An 11,686-nucleotide genomic window follows, 5' to 3' on the forward strand; every position below is an offset into this window, starting at 1 on the left:
GCTCTTCAGCTCAAGGCTAGCGCTCTACCACTTGAGCCACAGCACCACTTCCGGCTTTTTTCTTTTTTGCTTATGTGGTGCTGAGGAATCGAACCCAAGGCCTCTTGCATGCAAGGCAAGCGCTCTACCACTGAGCCATCTTCCCAGCCCCAGTGCTTTATAAATATTAAGATTTCCTTTATCCAAATTTGTTCTTCCCAAAATTTCCAGGATTTCTCAGAATAAATTCTAAACTGCTGTGGCTCTTCCTTCCTCCGGGTTCTTGTGATTTCCGTTCCCCTAAGCTGCTTTCTGGTGTGGAGATTCCTCTCCTGCAACTCTGTGTGTGTGTGTGTGTGTGTGTGTGTGTGAGAGAGAGAGAGAGAGAGAGAGAGAGAGAGATCAGGATAGAGCCAAGGCCCACACAGAGGCCTGGGTATCTTCTGGGCCTGGGCCTCTTGGGGACCCTTTTAAAAGCAGCTAGGCCCCACCTCACAGCAGGACAGCTTGAGAAATGGATGGAAAAGTTTCTGAGGGAAATGGCTTCCTCTGGGAAACAGCTCTCAGACTCAGCCCCCTTTCAGTGTTCCCGACAATTTCTGCTTTCTGGGCAGAGATGTTAGGAAAACAGTGAGTCACGTAGTGGATTCTGGGCCCGCAAGGGCCACACCCCCTTCCTCCTCATTGCCCTGGGAAGGACCAAGTGCCTGGGCTGGCTTTTTTTTTTTTTTTTTTTGAGACAGGATCTCTCTATGTGGCTTTCAAACTGGCTTTAAGTTCACAGTTCTAGCCGGGAGCCAGTGGTTCATGCCTGTAATTCTCTCTAGTCAGGAGGCTGAGATCTAAGAATCACAGTTTAAAGCCAGCCTAGGCAGGAAAGTCCATGAGCCTTTCATATCTAATAAACTACCAAAAAAAAAAAAAAGGCTGGAAGTAGAGCTTGGCTGAAGTAACAGAGCATTAGCTTTGGGGACAAAAGCCCAGATGCAGTGCCTAGAGTTCAAATTCCAGGACCAGCACACACACACACACACACACACACACACACACACACACACTAAGCCTGCTGCTGGTGGCTCATACCTGGAATCTTATACACTCAAGTGAGATCTGAGGATCATGGTTCAACCTGGACAAGAAAGCTCATGAGACTTTTTTTCTTTTTGGTTGGTTGTGGGGCCTGAACTCTGGGCCTGGGTGCTGTCCCCCAGCTCTTCAGCTCAAGGCAAGCGCTTTACCACTTGAGCCACGTACCACTTCTGGCTTTTTCTGCTTATGTAGTGCTGAGGAATCGAAGCTAGGGCCTCATGCATGCAAGGCAAGCACTCTACCACTGAGTCACCTTCCCAGCCCTCATAAGACTTTTATCTCCAACTAGTCACTAAAAAAAGCTGTAAGCAGAGTTGTGGCTCTGGTGGTAGAGTGCTCAGGGAAAACACCCAGGCCCTGAGTTCAAGCTCAAAGACTGGCATGCATGCGCGCGCGCGCACACACACACACACACACACACACACACACACAACTAAATAAATAAAATAACAGTCACCCTTCTGCAGCCTCCCGAGTAATGGGATGACTAGTATGTCCCAGTCTGATAATATTTAAAGATATTCTTTTCTTTATTTGTTTCTTTTTCTTTTTCTTTCTTTCTTCCTTCCTTCCTTCCTTCCTTCCTTCCTTCCTTCCTTCCTTTCTTTCTTTCTTTCTTTCTTTCTTTCTTTCTTTCTTTCTTTCTTTCTTTCTTTCTTTCTTTCTTTCTTTCTTTTTTGCCAGTCCTGGAGCTCAAACTCTAGGCTTGGGTGCTGTCTCTGAGCTCCTTTTTGCTCAAGGCTAGCACTCTACCACTTGAGCCCCAGTAACACTTCCAGATTTTTCTGGTGGTTAATTGGAGATAAGTCTCACAGACTTTCCTGCCCAGCCTGGCTTTGAACCATAATCCTTAGACTCTTGAGTAGCTAAGATTAAAGGCATAAGCCGCCATGCCATTTAAAGATACTCTTAAGAATCCATCTTTCCCTGTCTCTTGGCTCTGTGTTCCCCTGTGTGGGCTACATTCCCAGGCTCTACATGGAGATCAAGTGACTGCCAGCAGCTTACATCAGCCTTGCTGTTTTGATGTCTGGGGTGGGAGAGGTAGGGGGACAGAATATCAAGTATTGCTCCTCAGGGACTCTGATTGTATCATACAAATCCTCCTCTGGGTTGGGCCCTGCAGCCTGGGTTATTACATGCTGCTCTGATTGGTCAGACCTGAAGTCCTTAGGGTGACATTGGCTCTGCCTCAGTCCTTGAGGACCAATGAAAAAGAGTGACTAGTTGTATAGGGAAATCAGGATGAGATTGCAAAAGACAGATTGGCCATTGGGCAGATAGGCATGCAAGATGCACACCCTGGCTACAGCACCTATTGAGAGCAAGTGCCCAATTCAGAGTTCAAAACCTTAACTGATGGGTACCAGTGGCTCGTGCCTGTAATCCTCAATACTTAGAAAGCTGAAATCTGATGCTCAGCTGACCCTATGACTCTTATCTTCACTTAGCCAGCAAAAAGCTGGAAGTGGAGGTATGGCTCAAGTAGTAGAGGGCCAGTCTTGAATTAAGAAAAAGCCAGGCACCTGTGGCTCATGCCTGTAATCCTAACTACTCAGGAGGCTGAGTTCTGAGGATCCCAGTTCAAAGCCAGCCCAAGCAACCCAAGGCCGTGAGACTCTTATCGCCAATGAACCACCAGAAAACTTGAGCTGTGGCTCAAGTGGTAGAGCGCTAGCCTTGAGCTGAAGAGCTGAGGATCAGTGCCCATGCCCAGAGTTCAAGCCCGTGACCGACTAAAAAAAAAAAGAGTATGAGGCCCTGAGTTCAAGTCCCAGGCTAAGCATGTGAGCATGCACGTACGTGTGCGTGCACACACACACACACACACACACAAATAAATATATAAATAAATAAATAAAACCAAGCACTGGGCTCATGCCTGTAATCCTAGGTATTCAGGACAAGATCTAAGGATTGAGGTTTGAAGCCAGCCTGGCTTCAAAGTCCATGAGACTTTGGTGCTGGCAGAATCAGCACCAAAAAATAAAAAATAAAAACAACCCAAATCTCAAAGCCTCAGTATTGATTTAAAAAAAATAAAAAGATGCTCACCCTGGGTCTGCAATGGTTTCCTCTCTGCCTCCCCTGTGAGACTTGAGAAAACTTTCTAAAGGAGAGGACATTTGGAGCCTGGCATTGGAGATTGAGTAGGAGTTCTCCAAGGAGCCACCTGGGGGCGATAGTGAGCCGGTAATCCAGTGAGTAGCTGGGTAGGTTTCAGGTAGGAAGCTGGATCATTGTCTCCTCTTGGTATTCTAGTGACTGTCCCTTCTGCCGGATCTGCCATGAGGGAGCCAATGGAGAGAGCTTGCTGTCCCCTTGTGGCTGCACTGGCACGCTGGGAGCCGTGCACAAGAGCTGCCTGGAGAAGTGGCTTTCCTCATCCAACACCAGCTACTGTGAGCTGTGCCACACGGAGTTTGCTGTGGAAAAGCGGCCTCGGCCTCTCACAGAGGTAATTCTTGCCAACTTGTGCTGGGGTGGGCCTGGCCTACGCAGGGGAAGGATGGCAGTGGGGGGAGTGGGGATGCAGATGCTACCCTGGGGGGCCCTGGGCTGGCTGGGGAAATGGACCTCCTTGTCATCCCTTTGTAACTAGGCCTGTGCTTGCAGGCCTGCCAAACCCTGTATCCTGACCTGCAAGTTCCTTTCCTTTTTTTTTTTCCCTTTTTTTTTTTCTTTTGTGTGTGTGTATCTGCACGCATGCATGCGTGCTGTACTAGGGGCTTGAACTCAGGACCTGGGTCCTGTCTCTTAGCATTTTTCTTTTTTCTTTTTGGTTGGTAGTAAGGCCTGAACTCTGGGCCTGGGCGCTGTCCCTCAGCTCTTCAGCTCAAGGCTAGCACTCTACCACTTGAGCCACAGCACCACTTCCAGTCTTTTCTGCTCATGTGGTACTGAGAAAATTGAATCCAGAGCCTCATGCATGCAAGGCAAGCACTCTACCACTGAGCCACCTTCCCAGCCCCTTAGCTTTTTTCTTGGTACTGACCCTGGGGCTTGATTCAAGGCTCTGTCCCTTAACTTTTTCATGCAAGGTTGTTGCTCTATCACTTGACCCACAGCTCTACTGTCAGCTTTTTTTTTTTCTTTTCTTTTTGGATCTGGTCGTGGGGCCTGAACTCTGGGCCTGGGCACTGTCCCTCAGCTCTTCAGCTCAAGGCTAGCGCTCTACCACTTGAGCCATAGCGCCACTTCCGGCTTTTTTCTTTTTGCTTATGTGGTACGGGGGAATTGAACCCAGAGCCTCAGGCATGCAAGGCAAGCGCTCTACCACTGAGCCACCTTCTCAGCCCCACCAGGCCCAGCTTTTTATTGGTTGAGATAAGACCTCATGAACTTTTTGCTCCAGACTGGCCTTTAACATTGTCCTCTGGATCTAAGTCTCCACAGTAACTATGATTACAGGTGGAACCTCTATGTCTGGGTGAAACTTACTTCTTGAAAGAAGCTGGTTACAGTGGTTCAACTGTTTGGAAGGTGGATTACTAGAGCTCTTCATTTGAGACCAGCCTGGGCAACAAAGTGAGACCCTAACTATGAGTGAATGAACGAATGAAGAATGACTATTCAATGCACTTACCAGTATAAATAGTCATGCATTGTATAGTGATGTTTTCTACAACAGACCCCATAGTGGTCTCCAAAGTGTATGTTGCTAATAATAACATAGCTGTTATAGTATATAAAGACATCATGTTAGTTGGGAATGTGGTTTAATGGTAGAGTGCTTGCTTAGCATGCATGAAGCCCTGGGTTCAATTCTTTAGTACCACAGAAACAGAAAAAGCCAGAAGTGGCACGGTGGCTCAAGTGGTAGAGTACTAGCTTTGAGCGAAAGAAGCTCAGGGACAGTGCCCTGAGTTCAAGACCCAGGACTGGCACATTATCCTTGAACAAGAAAGCTAAGGGATAGCACCCAGGCTCTGAGTTCAAGCCTCAGCTCAAAAAGCAAAAAAAGGGGACTGGGAATGTGGCTCAGTGGTAGAATGCTTGCCTTGCATGCATAAGGCCCTAGGTTCAATTCCTCAGCACCACATAAGCAGAAAAAGCCAGAAGTGGCATTGTAGCTCAAGGTAGAGCACTAGCCTTGAGCTGAAGAGCTGAGGGACAGTGCCCAGGCCCAGAATTCAGGCCCCACAACCGACAAAACAAAACAAAATGAAACAAAAAAGCAAAAAAAAAAAATTCCAATCAGTAATCAATTTAGGACTGTTTTTGTGTATATGTATGTGTGTATATATGTGCCGATTCTAGGGCTTGAACTTAGGGCCTGGAGCTGTTCCTGAGCTTTTTTGCTCAAGGCTGACATTCTACCCCTTGAGTCACACATAACCCCATTTCTAGCTTTTTGCTGGTTAGTTGGAAATCAGTCTCCTAGACTTTCCTGCCTGGGCTACCTTTGAACCCTTGATCCTCAGATCTCAGCCTCTTGAGTAACTCGGATTACAGGCTTGAGCCATGGGTGTCTGGCATCCATGACTGCATTTGTAAAATAGAAACAGTATGAAACCAAAGATACTGTTTTGCAGTCTGCTCCTTTTCACTTTGCTGATGTCCTTTGGGAAGAAAAAAAAAAGAAGGCAGCCAGCCAGCAGTCCTGCATTGTTTGAGTGTGCCATATTTATTTAGCCAATCCCTTTGACAGACGCTGGGATTCTTTCCAGTGTGGCTTTATTCCTCTTTCCCTTCTTCCCTCTTCCCTTTCTCTCCCCCCTTTTTCTCTTTCTCTCTTCCTCTCTTTTCTTTTTCTTTTTGCAGGTCTTGGAGCTTGAACTCAGTGCCTGGGCACTGTCCCTGAGCTTCTTTTGCTCAAGGCTAGCTCTCTACCACTTAAGTCACAGTACTACTTCCAGCTTTTTCTGAGAAGTTTATTGGAGATAAGTCCCACAGACATCCCTGTCAGGGCTGGGTTTGAACTGCAATCCTCAGATCACAGCCTCCTGAGTAGTTAAGATTATAGGCATGAGCCAGGAGGAGTGCCCAGTTCCTCCTCCCTTTCTTTTTCTCTTTCTCTCCTTCCTATCCTTCCTTCCTTCCTACCTTCCCTCATTTCTTCTTTCTCTCCCTTCTTCCTCCTCTCCTTCTATCCCCCCTGCTTCTGCCTCTGTTTCCCCAGAGTTGAGATGGAAACCAGGGTCTGACACATGTTAATTAGACAATCACTCTACACTGAGCCACACCTTCTTTTTAGCACAGGATAATACTAGATAGATGTGCATTCATTCATTCATTCATCCATTCATTTACATAGTGAGGTGCCCTTAGGCTTCCATGTTATGTGGCTGACTGACATTTAATCCTTTTCCAAGAGCCTGGATGATTTCATTCCCTCAAAGCAGAAAAGGGAGCGGGGTGCTGGATTCTTGCTGGGGTGCTGGAATGCCTCACTTTTCAGGACTCACTGAGGCCCCTTTTCCTCCCTTGGGCATGGAGCCTCTCTGGACCTTCCCCCTGACAGCAGGACTGCTCCACAGGTCTCTTTCCGCTACCATTGCCAGCTGTATTCCGAGTGGAGGAGAACTAACCAGAAAGTTCGGCTAAAGATCCGGGACACAGATGGCTCTGAGAACTCACGCCAATCACCACTGGCTGCTGGACTCCTTAAAAAGATGGCGGAGGAGACCCCTGTGTGAAAGCCAGGCTGCCAGGACCCTGCAGTGTGTACAGGGGCCAGAGTGACCTGGCAATGCCCTGGCGTTTGGAAGGCCGGAAACTGCCCGATCCTTCTTGCACGGCCAGAATGCTTCTCAGGCTGAAAACCACGCCAATTGGAGATCCTGTGTGAATATAGTTTGGGTTTTTTCTTTCTTTGCACACTAGTACATGACAAAGACAGACGGACGTGGTCCTGAGCTTGGATGGAGCAGGCACTCTGATCTCTCATGTGTGCTTGGCGCCTCTTGGGCCAGCAACTGTGGCCAGTTGTGTCAAGGGTGTCCATTGGGCTGGAAGGTTCCAGCAAGCTTCTTGCGCTTTTCTGCACCTTGGCAGGCTTGCTTTCCTGGCACCCTTGACTTTATAAAGTTGCATTGCGTTTCCAAAACCCACCCCTGAATGAATAAAAGGAGCTCTTGCTGGACAAAATGGATTTGTCAGGTACATTTCTAAACTTCTCAAAGGGAAGGACTATCTGAGGGAAAATAAAACATCCTTGGCTTGTTTTGAGGGATCCCTTATTAAGCCCCCCCAGGAAGAAGCAAGCTGAGTTTTAAAGTGAGGAGCAGGTAGCAGGGTTTTATAATAAATGCTTAAGATGAGCTTGGCATTGCACCCTTGTAATATCAGCCCTGAGAATTCTGAGGTAGGATTGCATGTTCTATACAATCATGGCTTAGGCTATATTTAATGATTTAAATGTATACAATGGGTTGGGGTATGGCTCAGTAGTAGAACATGTGGTTAGTCTATGTGAAGCCCTGGTATTGTTAGAACAGTTTCTTTGCATTGTCCATGAGTAGGCTAGTTCCTTGGCATTTATTACTCACTAGTGGTGCTATTGTCCACGTTTATCTGGTGTCACCATGGATGAGGCCCCATTTTGAGTTTTCTTGGGTCTCCTCCCCTTCTCTGAGTCCTGCTATCAGTTATCTTATAGGTGATTAAATTTGAGATCCAGTGCAGAAAAACCTTTATCTGAGTCCTTACAAAGCTGCCCTGATCAAGGCTGAGCTGTGTGTCTTACCTTCTAGGATGACAGAAAAGAAGTTGAATGTGGTCATGCTCATAGGACCTATTTCTTGAACACTTGTGTGTGTGTGTGCTCTTACTAGGGCTTGAACTCAGGGTCTAGGCACTGTTCTTAGCTTTTCTACTCAAGGCCAGCTCTACTACTTCAACTGTGACTCTTAAGAGTGTCACAGACGCTCCTGCTGGGGCTAGCTTCAAATTTTGATCCTCAGATCTTAGCTTCCTGAGTAGCTAGGATTGCAGGTGTGAGCCATGGGTGTCCAGCTTTCTGATCACTATTTGCTTGCTGAGCTAGTTCCATTCCAGGGCTCTGTTTACGTTTAATGCTCAGCCCTGAAAGAGGGCTTCTGGGGAATCTCTCTCTCTCTCTCTCTTTTTTTTTTTGCCAGTTGTGGGGTCTGAACTCTGGGCCTAGGCACTGTCCCTTAGCTCTTCAGCTCAAGGCTAGCGTTCTATCACTTGAGACACAGCACCACTTGTGGCTTTTACTACTTATGTGGTGCTGAGGAATTGAACCCAAGGCCTCATGCATGCAAGGCAAGCACTCTACCACCGAGCCACCTTCCCAGCCCTGGGGAATCTCTTTTTAACCCCCAGTTTACAGATGTGCAACAAACTGAGCTCAGAACAGTTGGGTAAGTTGCTCAAGGTTACAACTGATGGATTTGCTTTCTGTTGTTTTTGCACAAATATAGGCCTGGTACATAACTCTTTTTTTTTTTTCCCATGGGGCCTGAACTCTGGTCCTGAGCACTATCCCTCAACTCTTCAGCTCAAGGCTAGCACTCTACCACTTGAGCCATAGTGCCACTTCTGGTTTTCTGGTGGTTTATTCGAGATAAGAGTTACAGTGCTTTTCCTTCCCAGGCTGGCTTTGAACCATAATCCTCAGCTCTCAACCTCCTGAGTAGCTAGGATTATGGGTGTAAGCCACCAGTGCCCTGCATAACTCACTTATAAAGAAGAAAAAGAGGGGCTGGGAAGGTGGCTCAGTGGTATAGTGCTTGCCTTGCATATATGAGGCCCTGGGTTCTATTCCTCAGCACCACATAAGCAAAAAGAAAAAAGCCCGAAGTGGCGCTGTGGCTCAAGAGGTAGAGCGCTAGACTTGAGCTGAAGAGCTGAGGGACAGCCCCAGGCCCAGAGTTCAGGCCCCACTACCGGACCGCCCCCCCACAAAAAAAAAAAAGAAAGAAAAAGATATGCTAAGATGGGAAGGGAAAGGGAAGCCAGTTTTGCAAAGGGGAAAAACCCAGGTGCTGGTGGCTCATGCCTGTAAGCCTAGCTATTCAGAAGATTGAGATCTGAGGATCATAGTTCCAGAGGCTGTGACTCTATCTCTATTTAATGAGCAAAAAGCCAGAAGTGAAACTGTGGCTTAAGTGGTAGAGTGTCAGCCTTGGGTGGGAAAAGCTGAGAGAACTCCAGGCCTAATTCAAGCCCAGTACTGGAAGAAAAACAAAACAACTAGAAAAATGTTGGGAGCTGCTAGGCCTGTAGGGAAGAGAGTGGAGAAGACTTGGAAAGGCTGGAACCCTGAGATTGCTCATTCCGGCTCAGGCAGGTGGGCGGGCCTCACAGACATCAGGTGAGTGGCGAGCTGCTTGTGTTTTCTTGGGATCATAGCCAAGCACGTTAGCTCTCTTGGCCTCTTAGCTCTCTTGACCCACACAGCTTGGAACTCACTTTGGAATGTGGCGCCCCTAGAAATGATGTAAGGATGCTCCAGAGATGCCATTAAGGAGAGGAAGCAGTTTCCTTTGTAAATCTAATACTTTCCGATTACACGAGGGAGAAAGGTCAAGTTTGATGTTACCCTGTCTATAATAATCCTTTAGACCTTGCAGGACCCCACCTCTGGTTACAGAAAGATGGCAGTGACTAGGTCCAGGTGGGTGCATGTAAGTTTGCGCAGAGCGATGCTTCTCCAACTTGACTTGTTGGGCCGGCAGAGTGTTTGAACCCAAGTTTGTCCCGGGCAATGAATGAAAGCCACGAAACGGTTAGTCTCCGGCTGCGGGGGGCGAGGGGCGTGGCCCTGGGTGAGGGGCGTGGCCCGAGGCTTCCAGTCGCGGCGCGCGCAGGCGTTACTGGTCACGTTGGGTCACGTGAGTGCGCAGGCGCATTTCCGCGCAGCTCCGCTCTCTTACACAAAGCCCAGACGCGGAGAAAATGGCGGCAGGGGTCGAAGCAGCGGCGGAGGTGACGGCGACGGAGCCCAAAATGGAGGAAGAAAGCGGCGCGCCCGGCGTGCCAAGCGGCAACGGGGCTCCGGGTCCGAAGGGGTGAGTATCCCAGGGTTCCTGGCTCCCGGGTCGGGCTCCCGGTCGGCGGCCTCCCCCTCAGCGCGGCCTCGGCTCGGGCCTTTCGCTGCAGGTGGTGGGGGCAGCCAAGGCTGTGAGGCGGGGATCCGGACGGCCCCGCGGCGCGTCTCCAGGCTCGTTTCCTGCCGTTGCCGGGCCTTAAGTACCTCAGGGCCAGACAGACACCGTTGGCGGTGCAGCCGCTGCGCGTAGCCGGGTGATGGCGTGGGTTCTGGAGTCGGAGATTCCCGAGTTCGAGACCCGCTTGCTTCTGAAACTGATCTTGGACGAGTGGTTTCAACTCCTCTCCCAATCCCCGGGGCCTTTCGGCCTCGGATCTCAGTTTCCCGAGCCTGAGAGTGGGGGGAGGGGGGAAGAGTGCGCGCGCAAAGCCTCTCGCGCGGTCAGCCGGGGATAAACGGCTGCCGAGCCGGGGTCGGGGATCCTACTCCACCCCCGACCCCCACCCCACCCCTCGGCTTGGTCCCTGCCTTCGAACCTCCCCGGCTGGTCCCGGCCCAATGAGTCCTCCGATGCTTCTCGCGCCTCCTCCCCAGGTGCGCAGTAGGTATTAGGAGAGAATTGCTACTCTGTTGAGAAAGGAAGATAACTCCGTTATTTAGGGTCACCCGTTTCCACACTCCCATCATCTTTCTCATCTTTCAGAGCCCTGCTTTGAACTCAGCCTTAGGGTCCCTGGTTGTTGTTGTTGTTGTTGGTATTATTTTGTGTGTGTCTTTTTGTTTGTTTTTGTTTGTTTCCTTAAAGGAGGAAAGGATCAGCTGTGTTGCCTTGGAACTCAACTTAATGATAGCAGTCACTTGAGAAAAAGACTCAGAGAAGGGTTTTTGGCTTCAAATGCCAGCAGTCGTGGGCACACAGTGCTAATATCCGTTCTCCCCCCCCCCCAATTTCCCTACATAAAATTTGCCGGTTTTAAGTGTGCAGTTCAGTGACATTGAGCACATTGACCGTGTTGGGCAAGTGTCACCACTGTCCTTGTTCTGAACTTGTTTTGTTTTCATCCTGTGAATAAAATGTAAAATGTAGCCATCAGCCACTAAACTCCCCCCCCCATTTCCTGCTGTGCTTTGCTCAAACTTTTTAAGGAGTGAAACTTTGTGATACACTCTGCGGATTGAAAATAAATGTATTTAATGAGCATGCACTTGAGTATTGGCTACTTTACTATTATGTTTCTTCTGTAGGAAATTCCAGCCTCTTAGTTGAGGAAGAAAAACAGTTTCTGGTCCTTGGAACTCAAAGAGAAAGGGCTGGGAATGTAGTTAAGTAGTTCACTGCGAGTTTAATCCTCAGTTCTGAGGGCAACAACCAAACAGCAACACGAGAAAAGTGTCCTCTATTCCCAACACTTTACTGTGGAAGCCTCTGAATAGGGATGTGTCTTCCTACCCATTTGTTGATGGTGTTGATGTGGGGGAGAGGGGGCTTGAATATGTGTTATAGCGAAGTATTGTACTAAGAATATTCCTAGCTTCATTTTGACTTTTTTCAGCATTTGTTTCCAGGAGACTTGTTGAAGGGCCTATTTGGAGGGCTTTAAAGATACTTTTATGTTGGGGCTGGGAAGGTGGCTCAGCGGTAGAGAGCTTGCCTTGCAT

The 11,686-nt window shown here is 48.6% G+C and overlaps 2 protein-coding genes across 7 annotated transcripts in view; both read left to right on the forward strand.

Annotated features, from left to right (window-relative positions):
* The window catches only part of March2 (membrane-associated ring finger (C3HC4) 2, E3 ubiquitin protein ligase), a 15,875-nt gene extending 8,517 nt beyond the window's left edge, over window positions 1–7,358 (forward strand). Inside the window, exons 3-4 of the mRNA XM_013033605.1 lie at window positions 3,331–3,526; window positions 6,549–7,358. Coding sequence (XP_012889059.1) covers window positions 3,331–3,526; window positions 6,549–6,707 — 355 coding nt within the window. The 3' untranslated portion in view covers window positions 6,708–7,358. The remainder of the gene's footprint in view (window positions 1–3,330; window positions 3,527–6,548) is intronic.
* A 2,410-nt stretch (window positions 7,359–9,768) lies between these two features.
* Hnrnpm (heterogeneous nuclear ribonucleoprotein M) overlaps window positions 9,769–11,686 on the forward strand; it is a 42,715-nt gene continuing 40,797 nt past the window's right edge. For 4 of the 6 annotated variants that reach the window (XM_013033568.1, XM_013033569.1, XM_013033572.1 and 1 more), the window contains exon 1: window positions 9,906–10,046. In XM_013033568.1, coding sequence (XP_012889022.1) covers window positions 9,934–10,046 — 113 coding nt within the window. In that variant the 5' untranslated portion in view covers window positions 9,906–9,933. Of the gene's footprint in view, window positions 10,047–11,686 lie in introns of all 6 variants that reach the window. The other 2 variants (XM_013033573.1, XM_013033570.1) reach the window with 2 other exon arrangements.

Source organism: Dipodomys ordii, unplaced genomic scaffold (genome assembly GCF_000151885.1).
Source record: "Dipodomys ordii isolate 6190 unplaced genomic scaffold, Dord_2.0 Scaffold171, whole genome shotgun sequence".
In the NCBI taxonomy this organism is placed as follows: domain Eukaryota; kingdom Metazoa; phylum Chordata; class Mammalia; order Rodentia; family Heteromyidae; genus Dipodomys; species Dipodomys ordii.